General features: G+C 27.7%; 2 protein-coding genes and 1 non-coding gene across 3 annotated transcripts; 1 reads left to right on the top strand and 2 right to left on the bottom strand.

Moving 5' to 3' along the window:
• Window positions 1-402: 402 nt before the first annotated feature.
• snz (snazarus) lies at window positions 403-10,669 on the top strand. Its single transcript, XM_065506934.1, has 11 exons — window positions 403-1,507; window positions 1,903-1,999; window positions 3,735-3,869; window positions 3,926-4,102; window positions 4,167-4,339; window positions 4,417-5,549; window positions 5,612-5,773; window positions 6,115-6,252; window positions 6,316-6,716; window positions 7,431-7,713; window positions 7,777-10,669. The coding sequence occupies exons 1-11, from the start codon at window positions 1,192-1,194 to the stop codon at window positions 8,017-8,019; spliced, it is 3,258 nt and encodes a 1,085-aa protein (XP_065363006.1). The 5' UTR covers window positions 403-1,191; the 3' UTR covers window positions 8,020-10,669.
• On the bottom strand, window positions 5,922-5,994 carry TRNAM-CAU (transfer RNA methionine (anticodon CAU)). Its single transcript has one exon. It is a non-coding gene; the product is annotated as a tRNA-Met (tRNA).
• A 4-nt stretch (window positions 10,670-10,673) lies between the features above and the next one.
• Window positions 10,674-21,038, bottom strand: Ldsdh1 (Lipid droplet subset dehydrogenase 1). Its single transcript, XM_065506937.1, has 5 exons — window positions 20,910-21,038; window positions 11,674-11,970; window positions 11,430-11,607; window positions 11,154-11,336; window positions 10,674-11,076 (listed from the first exon to the last, which is right to left on the bottom strand). The coding sequence occupies exons 1-5, from the start codon at window positions 20,927-20,929 to the stop codon at window positions 10,816-10,818; spliced, it is 939 nt and encodes a 312-aa protein (XP_065363009.1). The 5' UTR covers window positions 20,930-21,038; the 3' UTR covers window positions 10,674-10,815.
• Window positions 21,039-22,147: the final 1,109 nt, after the last annotated feature.

Below are 22,147 nucleotides of genomic sequence, written 5' to 3'. Positions count from 1 at the left end.
TAACTATGCTAGATTATTCGGTTTTATCATATGTATATTTACTATATGAACGTAAATTGTAATGAAATCATTTAGTTTTGAGGGATGCATATTAAAATCTTTAATTTATGAAATGATTTAAATAGCTAAAAATTTTTTAATAGTAAATTTATTTAATTTCATTCTATACATTCTAATAGTGGTAACACATAAAAAAATTATAAATAGGTATTGATTTTAATTTATTTTTTCACATTAAAGTAGAGTAGAGTAGCAAAGCTTAATTACAATTATTCCCATTTAATACAAATACACTTGGCAACATTTTATCAATAAAATAGCATCTGGCAGCTCTAGAGAAAAATCAAAACAAAACAATTCCTCTCTCAAAACAAAAATTTAACAAAAAATAGTCGGAAAGAAAACGTCAAAGCTTTGAGAACATTACATTGGAACGGAAGATGTGAATTACGCATTTGATAACATAAACATTTTGTTATTTTTTGATAAATATGCATATTTACAAAAAAAAAGATTCTAATAATAATGACACAAGTGTATGATTAATGTTAATCAGTTATTTAAAACACTTTCGCATTGATAAAACTGCATAAAATAATCATAAAATTGTACGATAAACTTGGAAAAATCTGAAAGAATGTGTCGTCATCAGTGAAAGTGTTCGAGTGATTTAATATTATTGTATATATTTTTGAAAAACCAAAATATAAAAAAAAATAAAATCCTTGTCGAGGTCATTGCAAAACGAGAAAAAGAAAACATACCTATATGCATATATAAAACATTGAATGCGTTTTTTAAAACAATTTCGTATTCATGTAACAACTTGTTGACCCCCTTCTCGAAATACTTATAAAACTAACTTAAGTATCAAGTTAATAATAATAAGGAAAATATTGATTTATACAAAAATAAGTTTATCAATATTTTGTAACAATAAGAAAACGAAAAACTCAACCACCCCCACCCACTTGCCGCAAGTAGAAAAAAAGTATTATGTAGAATGTGGGAACTTAATGTAATAACAAAATGTGATTATTATTAATATTATTTTAAAATTCATTCATTCATTTGTATTCAAGTAATAAAGTAGTGTTTATTGAGCAGTTTGGTATCTAGTGGGTGTGTGTTTGTGTGTTAATTTTAAAAACCAATAAAGGCAAAACTACACGCAAGTTAGAATATAAAAAAATGCCAAAAAGTGATTTCGATTTTCCGAAACGTCCTCTATTCCCTTTGGATCCCAGCAGTACAACGACGAGAAGCAATGGAACAAGTAGCACATCATACAACAGTACATCATCCGGCTCATCGTTGACAAATAGTACGACATCCACCGGTAAACGTATGTTTCTTTATGCTTCAAGGGGTCTACGAGTTATACAACTAAATTGGAAAATTTTTACATCCGCCTTGGCCGTGACATTGTTGGCCATCATTTGGTATTATCCCGTCTTCTTTCTTTTCCTACTATTCGTTATTTATTCTCTACTTTTAGTGGTGGCCGGTAAGTTAAATGATTCTTTTTTTCTACCACTCACTTGTAAAAACGTACATGTATCATGTACGTCCGTCCGTCCGTCCGTCTGTCCATCCATCAGTCCGTATGTGAATTGACGCCCTTTTTAGTTCTAGTAATTTGCTGTCGTCATTAGTATTATTGTTTATTATTAAAAATTGTAAATTCTTATCTTTTTTATTATAATAAAGGATGATTTTAATTTATTTTTTTTAAACCATATTGTATTTATTTAAATTTCTTATTATTAATCTTAACACATTTTCCGTTAATTTAAATTAATTTTTTATCACCTTTTTGTGAGTGTGTTTTCCGAAACTTATCTTTAAAACTGTTTATGTTTATTGTTTTTTTGTACTTAATTTAATTTGATTTTATTTCAGCTGTGGCTGGTACTGTTTACATTCATTATCTGTTCACCACTAAGGAACCACCAAAGCCAAGCCGTGAACCATTAAATGTTTTATACAATGCTACCAAGTAAGTTTCTTTACTATAGTTAATACTGTACCATTTACAATTTAATAAGAATAAATATCAAATTATGTATTTTGAAACAGAGTTCAATATTCGTTTGTGTAAAATCGTATGAATCCTGCTCTTAAGTAAATACATAAGTATGGAATGAAATAAATTTATAATATTACATAATTTTTATACACTTCACTATGAGCGATATGGAACTTGTGATAAGTTCCGTTTGCAATTTCTACAATTTTAATTTTCGATCCTATTTGGTTGTGAAGCCAATTAAACGATGTCTGTTTGCCTCTTAAAGTGTTCTTATTGATTAAATTTAATTACAGAGAAAGAATTGGTTAATTCACAAGGGGTCCTATCATGTCATTGTTATTGCCTTTCAAGCAAAAAATGTCCTAAAATAAAACTATTCCATATGGTATGTTTATTGTGTTATCGTAACCAACCAGCAGACACCTGCGCCTGAACGCCTAATAACGCCTTATATATTAGGACATTATGACAATATGACTTAATAGAAGACCATTTGAATCCTCAATTGTAACTACAAAATTACCACTCTCCCTAAAATGATGTATCACTAAATATTAGCCCAATTCACAATCGGTAGTGTATCGTTGTATGCTGTAAACTTTTTTAAAGGTTTAATTTTTGTTTTAAAAAAATTTGTTTGAAACTATAGGTGGTGAATTGAACAATACAAATCCAGAATGAAAATTCATACTGAGTTTCTAAAAAATAACCAGCAGTTCTAGGAGATTTTCACGAACTAGTGATTTTGCCTATCATTTAGGGTGACAACCAATTACATAACTAGCTACGTGACTTGTTATTTTAACACGTGCATGTCCTAAGCAGGGGATTAACTGGCTCTTTTTCAACGTACGGGTGCTAATTGACCTCAAATAGTCAGTTAAAAACAAACTTTCCTCCGATAACTCTCCAATAGATAACTTCTGGTGTGCAAAATAACAACTTAGTAAAGTGCAGCACAAAATAAACGTTTAAAGTGACTACACTCTAGATTACTTAGAGACACTAAAGTCACAATTGGATCTCAGTATACTTAAGCATGACAAAAATTAACACAATATGTATAAAACCAGTTTGTACGAATTACTCACAAAAAAGTTCATAACAAAATAAACATTTAAAGTGACTGCACTCTAGATTACTTAGAGACACTTAAGTGACAATTGGCTTCTCGGCAGATTACATGGTATCTATAAAGAAACCAATGGACTTCTTTCTGCACTATAAAGATCTCATGCGTGTCAAATGACCCAAAATATATAAATTGGAGTCAGTCAAGTGATCAGACATTAGTGACAATTACCGTCTATCAATGTAATTTTACACAACTACAAACGAATATCAAAAATATGACCCTTTTTTGGGAAGAAAAAAAATATCCCTAAATGATCTTACAAGTTTTATTATTACAGAATTTGTCAAACATGAAAAAAAAGTTTTTATTTTTAATGTTTGACTAAAAACTCAATTTTTCACAAAAAAAGTAAGAGAGCTATGTTACGCTGTGCCGAATCTAATATACCCTTCACCAAAGCACACTTTAAGATAAAGAATGAAAAAAAATGTTGCCGAAAACATTTTGTTGGTTAAAAAAAATTAGGGTGAATAAAATGATTGAATCAAACTAATTTTTTTAATACACCTTGTGTATGTACGAAAAAGCTAGACATAACATAATTTTTATATATATTTTTTTTTACAGAAATAGTTTATTTGATTTACCCAACCCCATTAAGAATGCCTCCAATTTAGCACTGATATTTGGTAAAACGGTGGATTTACAAATACAACAAATAATTGAATATGTTTTAAGAGATTTTATGACACCATGGCTGGGGTATGTATTGTATTTTCCGGTGCTAAAAACGAATTTAAATTTATTAAACTTTGCAGACATGTAGTTACGAAACCCAAATTAGTTAATGATATTGTTAGAGAGGATTTTTGGAATGCCATAGAAAAAATGCACGAAAGAGCTAAAAAAATTGATGCCTCAAAAATAATAGCTGTGGATATGGTTAATAGAGTAACCGTGCATTTAGAGAAGATACGTATAGCAGAAGCCAGAGCGTAAGTTTTCTTATTTTCAAAAGCATTTAAAAATTAAAAAAAAAATATTTTTGCATTATTACAGTGCCGAAACAAATACTCCACCTGTTTTCTCGACCAACTCCTATTTGGTAGATGATGAGAAAGAATTGGAATTCTTACGTAAATTATGTGAAATAATGATAATACTTCTGCTGCCGAGAGGCTATTCATTACCACCTCTAAAAGTTTTATTAAGTGAAATGTTATCCTACAAAAGTAAGTACATAGATACATATTTTAAGCTATTGTATTTAATTGAATCATTTGAACATATTTTTCATTTTAATTTCTAGTATTTTTCCCCATGATTAAAATGTTAACCTCACCTGATTATATTAATCAAAAAGTTGTTCAAAATATTGAAAGCCGTCTAGCTGCAGCTGCCATAAGTAAAAGAAGCTATGAATATGCGGCTAGTTTCGAAGATTTTCTCAAGATCATTAACAATTGCGGTAATCTAGAGGAATTATCATTGATACGCAAAAGTATAGTTAATGATTTAATGCATGCCACTACTGTACAAAATTTACAACGTGCCAAAGGTATAGATCCTGACAATGATCCCGATCATAATCTTTCAAAATCGGATATTGCTGCTGCTACGCGATTGAAACGTTATATTCAACAGTTAACATATGCCAAAGCTCAGTGTGAAAAAAATCTGGAAAAATATGGTTGGAATGGCAACTATTCGAGTGATGTGGATTTGAGTTTAATAGAAATACTGAATACCGCTGTAGGCAGACGTTATTTGACTTTATTTTTGGAACCTTTAAAGGCAAGTGCTTTGGTGGGATTTTATATGGCTGTGGAGGAAATGAAACATGCTCCCAAATCGTCAGCTCATCAATTGGGTACCGAAATATTTTACACTTACATAAGGGTTCCAAAATCTGAGATACAATTTGATAAACATGAACGTAAGTTAATAGAAACGTTTCTATTGGGTGATTCGGGACCCGAAATTTTCCACGACTTGCAAAAACAAATACTCAAAACTCTAGAGGACAAATATTATCCGCCCTTTGTGTTAAGCGAACAATATCGTTTGCTTAAGGAGGCTCTAGATGCCGAAGACTACAAAGATCCCACCTTATTAATATGCTCTCTAAGCGATGTCCATGATGAACCTTCTGCCACGCTGGATGGGGTAGAAGGCATAACTACAGCTACCATTGATGTGGCTGCTCATACTTCATATGCTCGCAAGAAACTAGAACAAATACAGGAAAGAATAGATAAGAAAAATCAAGCTTTGGATGCGTTAAAATGTTCCGTGAAATCTGATTCAAAAGTTTTGCAAATTTTGGAAAAGGAAATGGAATGGCTGAAAAACATAAAACGTCAAACCGAAGCTCATTTAAGGCGTACAGATGCCTGGACCGAACACTTGGGTAAATGGAAGGCCACATTGCAAAGTGTAGAGGTAAAGCGAGAAATTAAGTGTTTAAAAATAGGTTTTTCTTGATGCAGCAAAATTCATTTTAGATTTCAGATGAAAAGGAATCTTTGCAATTTATGATCTTAGTACACGTTGATGAAGATATAAATGCTCCGGCATCATATAAAAGTACAATTGGAAAACCTGAAGCCCGAACGGGTAGTATATCCAGTGGATGGGTGGTAATGAGATCCTTAAATCAAGTTCACGTAAGTAAATTAAATAATTTGGCTATATTTTTCAGTAGATGCACAAATACTTTATTTGTTTTCATTTAATTGATTCGTTTAGTATTTGTTAAAAATGTATTTCATCACTTTTATTAACAAATGCATACAATTTATAAAAAACATTGCATGCCCCGGGTGAGGCTCGAACTCACGACCTTAAGATTATGAGACTTACGCGCTGCCTACTGCGCCACCGAGGCATGTTTAATTGCAGATAACTAACGAACATGTTTTATATTTCTTTTTCACATTTTTTATGTAACAACAATAACTATGAAAAACTTGAAAATATTACTTTGTATATTTGTTTATACTTTTAGGAATTGCAAAGAAAACTCCGACATGTTAGTGCCAATTTAAAATCATTCGATTTGCCAACAAATTTTAAGTTCTTCTTTTTGAAAAATGATAAACATGCCTTGGAAAAGGCCAAACATCAAATTCAAAAATTTCTAAATGTAAGTTAAATAGAATAATAACCTTTTAATTTTAAATATTTCATTTAATTACCTTTTCTTTAGATTATTTTAGAAGATGACCATCTAAATGGTAGTGAAGCTATTTACACATTTCTAAGTCCTAGTTCAGATCATTTGAAACAAACTTTACCCTCACCAAAAAAATCTAAATTTTCCCTGTCGACGCTATTTAAAACAGAAGCTGTGAAAAGTTCTGATGTGTCGGGGAAATCTTCAGATCCGTTTTGGGGTTTGCAGCGTGATGATGAAGACATATCAAATTATTTGGAAGGCGACACAGCATCAGATAATAAATTGTTAGCCGATTTAGATAATAAAGATTCAATAGCTGAACCGTTATATGCTTTGATGGGCGAAATATTTGATATGGGTGGGGTATTTAAGTGGCTGCGTAAAAGTATTATATCATTTGTACAAATAACTTATGGTCGAACAATAAATAGGTGAGCATTTTTATTTTGCTTACAAAACTTTTCAAGTTTACAATTATATTTTAGAAATTACTAATTGTATTTGAAAATTGTTCCAGTACTAGTCAGATTTACAGCTATTACTTTTAGAAATTGTCAGAATTAAAACATTTTCGTAAAACTTGCAAATCTAGCGAGTACATGGAACAAAACATATATTTCTAAATTTTCCATTTATTTGAAACCAGAGCTTCTAATTAATTAATTAAATTTGAGCTTAATTCATTCAATACATCCATTCTCAAAATCGAATTGTTTAGCTTCATTCAAAGGCTTTTATTTAAAGAGAATCCATTTATCGTTGAATTAATTTATAAACTTTGAATAACTCAATTCTTGTTAGTTCAAATCTAATACAAATTGAATAATAATTTTTGTATACCTTTCACCTCAAGTTTGTCATTCAGTTTGTAATTTTCAAAGTCCCTTAAATAACATAATGACCTGGTGGCTATTTTAAAATCGAGAAAATTGGCCGAAAAAATGGCTATAATAACAAAACTACCTCGATTTTTTCATCCAACTTTTTTTTACCAAACATTTTTTTCACTAAAAATTAAAAACAACGAATTAATTCATACTGAGTGGTTAATGCAATTGTTAAGAAAATATATTTAATTTTAATTTGAAAATTTAATTGAACTCAATACAACTTGTATTATAATTATAAAATTTATTATTTTTTAGGCAAATTCGAGAATCCATTTCTTATTTATTTGAAGAATCCATGCTGCATTACTATTTTTCGGCCATGCTTAAATCTTTTTGGCCTGGTGGAGTTTTAGCTTCAGCCTATCCAGTGCGTTCGGATGATATGAAAGAAATGACTACAAATGCTGCTAAAGCATTACTTATGGATAATATACCCGAAGTTCTATGCAATCTTGTGGGTGCCCAGGCAGCCAAGCGTGGCATATTGAAAGTTTTTGATGCTTTACAAAATCCTATTTACAACAAACAACTATTTTATGTAAGTAATATTTTTTTTTATCTAATCACGTTTATATTTAGTAAATATTTTATTAATTCCTAGGAATTATTAGAGATATTAATGATTGAATTTTTTCCCGAAATAAAACAACTGAAAATTCATACACATTCAAGTTTAACCACGGCAAGTACTACTGGAATTACTAATAAATTACAAAATAATAATCATAATGATAAACAACAACAACTGCATCATAATCCAGCTCACAGTAGTGGTAGTAGTGCTGCTGGCAGTAGCGGTGGACAACAATCACATTCGAGTCACTATCATCATGCGGGAAAATAATTAATTAGAAAAAACAAAAAACTATTATCAGGTGCTTCATAACCAAATATATATACTTATAGTATATAGAAGAAAAAATTAATAACGAACCAAAACTGATAGAAACTACAGCAAACCTTCAATGCATTTAATTGAATATTTTTCAAATACTTTTATTTTGTTTAATGTTTTTTTTTTTAAGTTAATCAGTACAAGAATTTATATAGTAAACAACTATTAAGGTTTAAGGGTTATTAATTTTGTTATAATGGTGCGATTACTCGAAATCAATGTATATGATATGAACACATTGTACACTTATCTTAATTTGGTATTTACAAAATTTCTTATGATATCGATATTACTGGGTTAAATTGTTGAAACTTATTTATGTTAACTATAGATTGTAAGTTTCTACATCATTTTCAATTGTATTTCAGATTTTTCGAATTGTATTTATGCATTTTAAATTCGTATTTTTAAAATTATCTTTTGAATTCAATAAGAATTTCTTGAGAAAATTCCAAATGAATTTCCGAATTTCTACTTTGAGAATATGAAGTTGAAATTTAGAAAATTTCAAATAAAATTGAAAATTTCAATTTAAAAAAATTCCAATTGAAATTGAGAAAAATCCAAACGAATTTGAGATGACAACTAGATAGATATATTTGTGGATCGCAATGCTATAACATGGAATCCGGCTTTATTGGAATTTCTTTCCAATAAAGCCGGTAGAATTATTAGAGAGAGTCGTTAAAATTTTACCCCAAGAACGTCAAACCATGGATATTTTCACTTTTTTCTTTTTAATTTTAATGAAATACAATTTGCTAATTTTTTGCTAAAAAACTTTTTGAATTCTCTCAATTTCAATTGAAATTTTCTCAATTTCATCAATTGCAATTTTCTAAATTTCAATGAAAAGTGGTTTCTTTCATGTTTAATTATTTACAAATTGTCTGAAGCCTATTTGTAATAGATTTGAATTGAAGATCATTCAATAAATTGAACTCATTCAATAAATTTTGTATGCTATTTTGTAAAGTAACGCTACTTTCAAATATTTTGGTAACGGTTTAGGTTAATATCTGTCGCTGAGGTGACGATCTTTGGCCGAGTAAATCTCGTGTCGTTCTGTCGCGAAGATTCAACGATATTTAGTGTTTACGGTAATAGTAGTTATTTCGGTTAAGGTATTTTAGGTTTTACTTTACAGATCTGAGAGTGAATAACTTACAAACAAATAACCAAATAACTTACAAACATGATTGATACATCATGTCAGGTATAGTCCTGGTTTTGTTGCTATTTATAATCGATAAAATCGGCACACTATTAAATGAGATTTATACAAAAAAAAAAAAACGCGACTACCTCGAAAATATGTTGTGGTTAAGATTTGTTTGTGGCGAAAACAAAATTTTTAGTGGATAAAAAATTCTTGTGGACAAATTAAACTTTTATTTTCAAAGTAAATACCTTAATTTCGCAATCAATTTCTTTTAGATTATTTTAATAACGAAAAGTGACATTATGTTAGAGTTTATCTATGTTTAAGTTATTTTATAAACTTTTTTTATTTATTGTTTTGATTTATTTTTAGTATTGCTTTCTTTTTAAATTTGTGAATTTTAATTTAAAAATTGTAAAAAAACATAATTATTTTATTAACTTTTAATTTCAGTGTTTTTGCATTGAAGGTCCATTATTTGTATGTATATTTAAATATGTAACTTGTTGATATTTTGTAGGCAACTTTAAAAAGGTTTGAAAACTATTGGTCTTATGTTTAGCTTTATATTTATTTGACAACATTGAAATCTAAATCAATAAAAAATTACAGTATTAAATCACAATTTTAGGAATTTAAGTAAATAAAATATAAAAAAAAAATTAACCAAAACATTCCAAAGAATTTGTTATAGCAAAAATAAAATGTAGACACAATTTTAATTTACACATATACAAAAAGAAAGAAACAAATTATTATAAAACGAAAAATCGAAAAAAATTAAAAATTAAACCTAACTTAACTTAACCTAACAAAATATTTAGAGGGCAATTTTTAGTTCAGATTTTAAGCAATTTTAAATCATTTAGTAACTACTATACAGTCATTTCACAGAATTAAGATTGACAATATAATTGTTTTAGAAAACTTATGACATTAGTAAGATTTTTATGGTATTTCTTATTCAAGGATTCAAATTCTGTGTCATGACATGTGGTTTAAACTGAATGTCAAAAAAAAAACATACAAATATACACTCATATTTAAACTATTTTACACACACCTACATAGACATATAAACACTGATTTTAATTATGTTGTGAATGTTAAAACAAACTAAAAAAAATATTTAAAATAAATTGAAAGCATATTGTAAAAGTGTTATGGTACTTTTTATAGTAACCAATATATAAGTTTTTAAATGTTCAATGGCTAGATGTATTGTGTATTTGTATATTTATATAATTTTATTAAGAAACTGGAAAAAAAAATAATAAAAATGGTACTAAAAGTCACAATGTAAATTTGTATTGAAAATCCTGTATAGTATATTGAAATTTAAACATAATGAAATATGTATGTACTTTTGTAAATAAATATTATTAAATAAAAAAACACTATTTATGTACACCTTCCTATAAAAAACAACAACGAAAACCCATTTCTTTTAAATATAAAAGTAGTATAAAATTATTTATTTTATTTTTAATTTTAATTTTTTAAGTATCTATTTTTGTTTTAATTTGTGTTTTGTTTTTTGGTATTAAATATTTAAAATTATAACAAAATCCTAAAAAAAAATCTTATTTTTTGTCAGATTCTACATAAGCGTCTAGATAATCGTTGGCTACACGCATGGCTTTGCGTGGCAAAAAGCGACCAACCTTTTCAATACTTGTAAAGTAACGGGGAATACTGGCCTCTTCCAAACAGGTGCGTTGAGCCAGAATAATGGAGGCAGCAGCTTCTGTAGGATCTACCAATTTCATCCATGGGAAACGGAATTTAGGATTCTTGCACAAACCAGTATCCACCATATATGGATAGATGCTAGTAAATTTGATCTGGAAGTGAAAAAAAAGATATAAATTAATATCAAATAACAGGAAAAACTCAGGGAAAAATGGTCCGTCCAACTTACCTGTGTTTGAGGATTTTGTTTGTATAGTTCTTCTTGCATGGCTTGCATAAAACCACGTACGGCGAATTTAGTACCACAGTATGGCACCAAATTGGGTAAACCGAACAAACCAGCGCATGAGGAGAGAGCAACAATGTGACCTTGATTACGTTCAATCATATCGGGCAAGAAAGCTTGAAGAATCTGTAAGTAGCAAAAAATGTAAATTAAAATAACATTATTATTAAGAAATACCAGCTAAAGATTATCGTTAAAATCTATCTGAAAAAAACTCACCCAAAAGTGAGCCATAACATTGACATCATACATCAGTCTGATTTCTTGTTCGGTATGTTCCAACAATGGATGGCAAGGCATAATACCAGCATTATTTACAATAATACCAACAAAACCATGTTCTTGTTTAACTTTTTCAGACAAGGCAAAGATTTCTTCGCGACTGGTTACATTGCAACTGTTTTAAAAAAAAAAAAATTATATTGAAAACATCTTAAATTCCCTAAAATAAAATCAAACTTACGTATAAGCAAAGGCATTACCGCCAGCCTGTTTAATTTCCTTAACTGTTTGCATGTTATTCTTTTCATTTATATCAACGCAGATAACTTTAGCACCCAGAGAGGAGTATTGTAAAGCCAATTGTTTGCCAATACCATGACCGGCACCAGTAATGAACACAAATTCTCCGCTAACATTTGTCTCCTCTTTGTGTAAGAATGATCTGATGAAGGCTTCCATTGTGATGTACCAGAATTTTATGTTCACAACAATAAATTCAATAACCATTTGAATTATGGCCATATAGTCCACACGGGTGCTAAAAGAAAGAAAAAAATTATAAAATATTAGTACAATTAACCTTCACACCATTATAAACACCATTTCAAGTTGAAATTTAAAAAATTAAAATTTATATTGAAAAACTACACCATTTCCAATTGAATTTCAGAAATTTCTAATTATATTTCACAAAATTCCAATTAAATTTCAGAAATTTCCAATTGTATTTCAGAATATTCGAATTATATTGCTATCCGAATTTTCTGAAATACAAATGGAAATTTCTGAAATACAAGTAGAAAATTCTGAAACACAATTTAAAATTTCTGAAATACAAATGGAAAATTCTGAAATATAATTGGAAATTTCTAAATTGAATTTCAGAAATTTCTAATTAAATTTCAGAAAATTGCAAATGAATTTCAGAAATTTCCAATTATATTTCAGTAGATTCCTAATGAATTTCAGAAATTTCCAATTATATTTCAGAATTCTCCATTTATATTTCAGAATATTTGCAATTATATTTCAGAAATTTTCAATTATATTTTAGAATTTTCTAATTGAATTTCAGAATTTTCCATTTGTATTTCAGAAAATTCTAATACCAATGGAACTTTCTGAAATACAAATAGAAATTTCTGAAAAACAATTGGAAAATTCTGAAATACAATTAGAAACTTTTTAAGTATAAATTAAAAATTCTGAAATACAAATGGAAATTCCTGAAATACATTAGAAATTACTGAAATATAAATGTTTCCATTTATATTTCAGTAATTTCTTTCTGAAATATAATTGGAATATTCTGAAATATAATTGAAAATTTATGAAATATAATTGGAAATTTATTAAATTCAATTGGGAATTTCTGAAATATAATTTGAAATTTAATTGGAATTTTCTGAAATTTAATTGGAAATATTTGAAATACAATTAGAAACTTCTAAAATACAATTGGAAATGGTGAAGTAAGAAAGTCATTTTTGAAAATTTTTCTTTTAAATTTCAATAATATATTTGAGTGATTGATTTTCGGACGTGGACCTTATATTGGATTTATGACCAATTATGGACCGATCGTCATGAAATTTGGTTGTGTGATATGTGTTTATCTGAAACTTATTTCTGTTGAATTCTATGCAGAACATTTTCGGAGGTGGGCCTTAAATGGAAGCTATGACTAATTACGGACCGATCATCATTAAATTAGGTGACATGACTTCCTTATATATAAAACTTATTTAGAGCGAAAGTTGTGTAGATACCTATGTATATAAATTAAGCATTTATTACCTATAAAATCATATTTCTGGAGGACATTTGTATGGTTGCTTGGTGAAATAATGATTAAATTTCAGCCAGTTTTAATAGGTATCGTCTTTGGCCCGAAAAATGCATATTCCAAATTTGATCGCGATGAGATAAACCTATAAATAAGTTTTATATGAACCTAAATCTTTTGATCGGTGGAGGATCGGTCCATAATTGACCCTACCCCCATATAAACCTTGTGTCAGAAAAATATTTTATTGTCACATATTGATGTTGGGTATACAATATATCTGTCTTACTTGTTTTATTTTAAAATTGTTTACGATTCATATGTAACTGATTTTTTTTGTAATTAATACATATTAAGTACTCAATGAAATATGCATTAGTTCCGCAACAAGTTGTAAAACGCATCAATAGAGCGTGTACAAAATCAAAATTCGTGTTGCGACAAATGAATTTTATCTGAAATCTCCTCACCTTAAGAAATAGTTTTAGAGAAATGTTACGAACATCATATTACTTTAATAACATGTATTAACTTAAATTTTTACAATGTCTGATTATGAATTTGAATTTAACAGTTTATAAAACCCTCAACATTTGCTTAAATACTCGTTTAGAAAAAAACAAAGTCGATTTTTAGAAACGTGTTGTGTGAAAAGGACAGTTAATGCTTTTTGATCTCCAAAAAAAACTACTTTTAACTATTTTTTATTTATAATTTATTAAGCGAATTAAACTAATTTACTAATTAGAGTTTTTCTTTCCCGGTATAACGGGCAATCAATTTATGGGTATTGTGGGAATTTTCAGTAATATAATGCCATAAATATGGGGGTATACAAATTATATATGTACATTCTGTATCCTTATAAAAATCTAAGACGATTATAAAATTCTTGCTATGTCAGTCTGTTGAACTATATGACCTATAGAGAAGAACCTAAGGGGACGAAATTTTCTTCAGAAATGCTTTGTATAGAAAAGTTCCTAAATATTGTTTAACCAAAAATGAAATTAAAACAAACTGTCCCTACGTTGTTTAAGAACAATTAATATACGTTAGGCCCTAAATAAGGAGACCTAGAAAACCGGCAGAAATAGTAATTGCTAATTTTATTGCAATAAAGGAAACTAATAATAACCCAGCAAAAACTTAGTAATGACTTTCAATTACTGAACAACTTACTTTTCAATGTCTACTTCATAGAAGCGGTTTGGTAATGGCTGACATATAATCTGATATACAGTATATATGTTTTTACGAAATTCAGAATTAAATCATTATAAAATTCATTGAATGGTTAATAATTTGCCTGGTAGCCAATTTGGCAACAGAAAATTATAGCTGCCAGTTGCCATATGTAATACCATTTCGGAAACTGACAACGCAACTGTAGTTCGGTGTCCATCCATAATAGACCCATTAATTCAAATCTAATCCAAACTGATTTAAAATATTGCTACTACATTCAGTTTGTTTTTTAATCTGGTTACATGTTAACTGTTGTATAAAAACTGTCAATATAATAAGTTAAAACATTACTATACATTGTGATAATGGAGATTAGAAAATAAATGGAGAATCATTTTAAAAGGAAATATGTAATAGATATTGATTCATTTAGCTCTCTACTTGTAAGCGTTTTGGATAAGTATTTGCCTGATTGGATTACCATGTTAAAATAATGAGTTAAAATACCAATGTATAAGTAGTGAAGAGTAATTATATTAGCATTTTAACTCATTACTTTGTAATGTAATTTTGTAATGGGAAGTAAATAAATACCATACAATTCGCGGTATTTCTACTTAGGAATTCTTGTATGAAAAACTCTAGTAATATTGTATTACTAAATTAATAATATTAATAAATAATTAATAAAAAAAATATGCAATTCACTTTCATACTTAAAGTATAATCTGTAATATGATATATTACACTACATATGAGGATGTTTATATGAAAATGATCTAAGTCAAGAAATCCAAAAAAAAATATTTTCACTAAAAATAAGCATAGTTAATTTTATGCAGATTAAAGTTTGATTTTTAGTTAATCTACACAGAAAAAGTTATTCAGGGATCTGTAGCTTTAACATGGGATTAACATATGAGAGTTAAATTAACATGGAACTAATCCAAAAGAACTTTTTTTTTAGAAAATTTCAACATTTATTTTAATTTATATTATTTTTACCAAATTTGTTTAAAATACATTACAAAGTAAAGCAAAGATTCGAAAAAATTAATTATTTTTATTTTCAAAATCAAATTTTATCTCTCAACCATTCCATTAAAGAATTCATTAAAAATTATATTCACAGGCTTAAATCCTTAGTACTTTAAACGTATTGAATTCATTCCTATGAAATTTGTTTAAATTTAAATCCCTTACAATCCAGTAGCTTTATAAAATGTATTGCATATTAAATTGTTCTTTAATTAAAATCTTGAACATTTAATAAAGAAAAAATAGTTTCATTCAATTTGGATATTATACAGATATGTTCTGACAAATTGCTAATGTTGTTGCTGCATGTTCTCAAACTCTCGCGTTTTGCTAGTGATTTGCTCTCTACATTTTTCAAATTTCAATATTTTTATATATTTTTTTGAGGGAAAATAACCTTGTACTTCATTTAAATTATTCACAGCACTTACAACATACATTTTTCGAAGATCATTTAGATCAGCTTTTTATATAAATCGCCAGTGCATAAAAAACAATGGAAAGACAAAATTAACAAAACCAAATTTAATATTTTTAATAAAAATTTTAAGAAAATGTTAATAGTTTTGATTCAAATAATAAGAAAACAATTAATTCATAATTTTAATTTTTAAAATTTCCCTTTAAGTTTTGTTTAGTCTAAATACATCAGAGTCGATTTACCCAAGTCCGTCTCTCTGTTGAAATCAACTTTCCGAACCCCCCCCCAAATAACTTACAAACATGATTGATATATCAATATTTGGGTTATAGTCCTTGTTCGGTTTGCTATTTAAAATCGAGAAAATCGACCCATAAATGGCTGAGATATAAGCATATTTGATGACCTATTTTTTTACATTTTTATTTACCAAATTTTTTTTTCAATATTTACCTTAAAGTATACATTGGAGAAGGGATAAGAGATAAGTTAAGTTTTTACTACAACTTTTTTGGTTTAAAAATGTTTCGAAATTAATTCAAGGCATTGTACCTTTAAATATCATACTTTGATATTTGTTGGAATTTGAATTGAATGATATTTAAATATGTTTTAAACTTGAAAAATATTTGAAAAAATTAAATATTTTTCAAGCTAAAAACCTGGCTTAATTGTGTTTCCTTTTTACTGTAGAATAAAGAGTAATACAACTGTAATTCAATGGCTTGACTATAATTCAAGGCTTGAATTACACTTGCTTTCAGCTTGAAAATGCTTATTGGGCGTGTGCTTTGGCAGAGAAATATGTTACAATTACTTCAAACGTAAACCTTTTTAAAACAAAAATGTTTGACTTAGACTATAATCATAATAACAGCCTCAAATGTAATTAATTATTCTATTTTTTATAGTTTCCATTGAAAATATCTTGACTTTTTGTTTGTTATTCCCCTTATTGCATGACTGAGTTGGCTTATTTAACAATGATCTCTAACATTTTAACTAAATTTCAAAATACATATGTTGTTTTTTTTTAATTTCGAATTATTATATTGTCATAAAAATAAATACATACAAACGCAATGAACTTTGACTGTAGATTTTTACAATTGTTTTGAGATAAAATATTAAAATTATTAGCATGTGTCATGAATCATGATGAATATTGTAAACAACTCCATAAATTATCTAATACAGTTGTACGTAAACTTCCATCTCATATCGTTTAATGAATAATTCATCAATATAAATATTATATATGTATGTATATCAGTGAAAAATTAAAACTTAAACAAAATCTAATAACAGTTTTTCTTTTCTTTTGAGAAAAATAATAATAGAAATTTACTTAGCTTTTAAACCATAATCACATTTAAATACTTTTAAAGTCAACAACATTTCCTTAATCTTCCGAATTTCTTTTTTTATAGGTTAACAAATCAAATTGAACTTTGTATACTATGTATAAAATGATCAAATATTTCTACATACATAAATAAATTCATTTTATAATTTTCAATTACTGATAAGAAAGAACACCGTTTGTGGTCGTTTCGTTATGTATAGTACACATACTCGTTTAAAAATGATAAGAAATCATTTTAATAGTCATTCAACAAACAATATTGTTAAGAAGTTTTTCTGTTTTATTATTAAAAATGTGTATAAAATAAGTTAATGAGACCTAAATGTGCACTTAATAATTATTAAGGTGCAAATGATTATTTTAAATGTTTATGACCTGTCCCATATTAAAGTACCCCAGTAATCACACGATCATTTTAAAATAGGTATGTACTATAATTAAAAATGACAGATATCCTAATACATACTATTACAAAGTGATTAGCAATTTTTACTTGAACTTGTGCTGTCAATTAAACAAAGTTGTCATTAGCTAGTTATCATTCGAATATAAATTATAGGATTAATCGAATGATTCGAATTTGTGAAATTCCGCAATATTTCGTAACTGATCATTAACATTTTGTTAAGTATTCAATCCGAACATATGTATTGCACATTTTAATATAAACAATTTCTTGAAAATGTCGGAACTAACAGAACTTCTATAGGGTAACGAATGGACGAGACGTAATTGCCAAAAACCTAAATCTGACAACAACAATGTTAAATTATTTTTATTAAATTTCAAACATGAAAAAATATTTTAACACATTTGGAGAGATTCAAAAATTATTTCAAAACTGTGTGATTTTCATAAAAAATTTTAAGGACTTAATCATAGAGTAATTGATAACTGAGTTAGGTCTTTGACAGGAGAGTTTCCGATCTGTTTGTTATTTATCCATGGGCCTGATTCAGAAATGTTTAAATTTTTGATGAAAATCACTCAGTTTTCAATGTTTTTCATAGAAATGTTTGAAAATTGTTTATCGAGTTTTTTTTTAACGAAATAAAATTTCCAGACATAGAGCGTAAACTAGAAAAAAACTAAAACACCACTCATCACTTAGGTTTTTGAGAACTGAGTTAGGTTTTTAACAGGAGAGTTTTCGATCTATGTGTACTTTGGTGATGGCTATATAATTCGGCATAGCCGACACTCTTATTTGTTGTCATTGATTTAGTTTAAACATGTTTAATTTTATCATCACAAACCAAACAAAATATTTTGTAAAATAATAGATTGGTAAATATTTACAGTGAATTTTTTTTAAACAAATTATACCATTGTTTTAGATAGCAATTTAAGTAATAAATGAATAATTGTTTATGACATGAAAATATAATAAATCCAATAGAAATTCCAATGAATTTCATATGTATTTTGCTTTTACCAACAATGAAAACACAAATTATTTTCGAAATGAACTCACTTTTTCAATCTGTTTTTATACAATTTATCGAATACGTCAACAATACGTTTTTTTTTTTGCAAGAATTTGTTTATTCTTTCATTTATGTAGATACATTGTATGTATTTTTCAATATTCAATTGCAAAATTTTCAATATTCAAATAATTTGTATGGATATTCTTTTGTTTTGCAGATTTAATGGATCAAATGTTTTATAAAAACATGGCGAAAATAAAACAAGCTAAAAAAAATATAATATGTATTTGTTATTTTGTATTCTACACCATTTCCAATTGTATTTCAGAAAATTCCAATTGAATTTCAGAAATTTCCAATTATATTTCAGAATTTTTCATTTATATTTCAGAATTTTCCAATTATATTTCAGAATTTTCTAATTGAATTTCAGAATATTCCAATTATATTTCAGAAATTTCCATTTGCATTTCAGAATTTTTAATTTACACTTAAAAAGTTTCTAATTGTAAATTTCCGAAATACAAATAGAAAATTCTGAAATACAATTAGAAACTTTTTAAGTATAAATTAAAAATTCTGAAATACAAATGGAAATTTCTGAAATACAATTAGAAATTTTTAATAAAATAAAAATTTCACATTATTAACAGACATCTCCATCTAACGGACAAAAACTTCATCGACGGTGAGTGTCCGCTTATGGGAACTATTACTGTAGTTCTCTTAAACATATAAATCTTAATTTGATCAAACAAAATCAATCGGAATTGTAACTGAGGAATCAAAACCATTCCAGAACAAAATATATGCCATTCTTTGACAAAAAGGCAATACAAATTTCTATAAAAAAAAAAGTTTACCAAATTAAATTTTTTTTTAATTTATTTCTGAAAAATAATTATGACAAACAAAATTTTGGGTAAAAAAAAAAATTTGGGTTAAAAAATATTTTTCCCGATTTTGACCCATTGTAGGTCCGTCTTACCAGGACAACCTCGATTTTTGACCTTATTTTTAGCTATATCTGGATTACTAAGTCATTAATATAGACAATATGGATATTTAATGATAGATATTTCAAAGACCTTTCTTTGCAATGACGTATATAAGACCATAGTAAGTTGGACCTACAATGGGTCAAAATCGGAAAAAAATATTTTTCAACCCGATTTTTTTTTACCAAAGTTTTTTTTCCAAAAAATGAAAAAACAACTTTGGAAAAAAAATAAATTTTGTTTACCTAAAAATATTTAAAATTTTTATTTTGAAGTATAATTTGGTGAAGGGTATATAAGATTCGACACAGCCAAATATAGCTCTCTTACTTGTTTCCTTATATCTCAGCCATTTGTGCGCCGATTTTTAGCAACCGATGCGGGTCTATAGCGGATATTTTGATGTATGAATCATGTGTATATACATAGTTATTTGGTTACGGAAAGTTGATTTCAACATACAGACAAACATGGCTATATCGATTCCGCTATCTACAACGATCCAGAATATATATTCTTTGTGGGGTTGCAAATGAAAAATCTAGAAATTACAAACGGTATGATCAACTTCATTTCACTCATGGTGAAGGGTATAACAATAGAGATTATGGAAATCTTCAGAATCTAAAATGATTTTAATAATAAAATATGAAAGCTTATTTTTAATTTTTGTAAATGTTGTTATAAATTTTAGTCAGACTTCGGTTACCGAAATAACAGCCAATAACAGCCGCTATCGCTAAAATACCGTTAAAACTGAATCTCAGTTACCAAAATAATCGAAATTACCGTTACAGTTACTTTTTTACCGTTTTTGTTTTTTGTTCTTTTAAAAATTTTGTGAAAAAAACACATAGGACTTTTTGTTTGTTTAACTAATATAAATTTTTCATTGTTTCTATTTAAACAAAAAACTATTATTATAATTTATAGTTCATTTAAATATTAGTTTAAAAAAAAACACGCATACAATCATTCCACAACGTTAGGGCGGCAATAAAAATGGCAATGAATGAATGCCTACCAATACTAACTGCTATTGCAAAATTTACACAAGACTTATTTTACAATAAGACGAAACACTACCCCCAATGCAATTGTATAATCCAAACCTATTAGGGGGAGAAGATGGCAAGGAGGATAACAATTTTTGTTGGAATAGCTCAACTGGCCAATGCTAAACAATCAAAAACATATGAGTAATTTCCCGTAAGTGGAGAAATTATGTATGTTTAAAAATTTATTATTACCTGTTGGCGGTTTCAGCCATATTTGTTGTTTAATTTATTTGTTTTAACTTAAAAGGAAACAAAAAGAAATGCGAAATTTTTTATAAATTTCTTCTAACGTTAGACAAATTGAAATTGAACCGTTTACTACCGTTTCTCAATATAAACTGAAATTCTAAAACACTATTTTATGTAGAACTAAAATTTTGAAATTCTGCTACTGCTACTGCTGCTATGAATGCGTGTGTATGCAAGCAGTACTTGGCGTTTGCGAGAGCTTTTTTTTGTTTTTATTGTTGTTGCTAAAAATATTATTGCTTTTAAAAAATGTTGATAACGTTTTTGTTTATAATATTTGTAGCGATACTCTTACGATATGATACGATTGTTGTACTTTATATAGAACACATCGCTACAGATGTCAATCTATGCGATGAACGCCGAGGTGAAGGCGAGTACATATTTTGTTTTTAGTGTTTTCCACCCATTTAGGATGATCATCTTGATTGTTTAAACATTTTGTTTTGTTTTTTTTTTTTTGTTTTCTTACACATTCAGTAATAAAGAGATGTACACATGTAGGAATATTTGAAAATTGTCTCTTTATAGATTTTGATGAGTTAATGGCAACAAAAAATAAAAAAAATTATTATAATAATAATAAAGAAAACGAAATAACAGCACCGAAATGTGTAAATAAATACATAAACACTTTCAATTTGTTACTCGTTGATTCGTGCTTCAATTCTTGTGATTGTTTTAAGATCATAATCGCCGATTAATGGTGATAAAAGTGCAGAGTTTTAAAAGATTTTTTTAGTTTGCAAAATTACTTAATTGGGACGGTATTTATTCAAGTTAAATGTCTTTGTTAATTAAAAGCATATTTTCAAGATTGACACAAGTTACAGCTAATCCACCGTTAGCCCTAAAATATCCTTTCAACTAGAGTACCGTTACTGCCAAAAATTCCTTTACCTAAATAATATAAAATACGTACTTTCGAGTGGGTAGCCAAACTTTATAAGTAAACATTGATTAATATTCTGCGAATTTCGGGTCAAAATTCCATTCGCTTCATAATTTGATCGGTAGCCCAGTAATTCTTAGGGCCATTATTACAACTTATTTAAAGTTAACTTTTACTATTAGAAACTTAAAGGCAAGTTGTAATAATGGCCCTTAGTGTATCTCAATTTTAATGAAACAATTTGTGAATACGAATATTTTGCCTTCGAAATCGATCGAAAGATACATAT

This window comes from Calliphora vicina, chromosome 4 (assembly GCF_958450345.1).
Source record: "Calliphora vicina chromosome 4, idCalVici1.1, whole genome shotgun sequence".
Classification (NCBI taxonomy): domain Eukaryota; kingdom Metazoa; phylum Arthropoda; class Insecta; order Diptera; family Calliphoridae; genus Calliphora; species Calliphora vicina.
The sequence above is the reverse complement of the archived record's forward strand: the minus strand, read 5'-3'. Positions and strand labels throughout refer to the sequence as shown.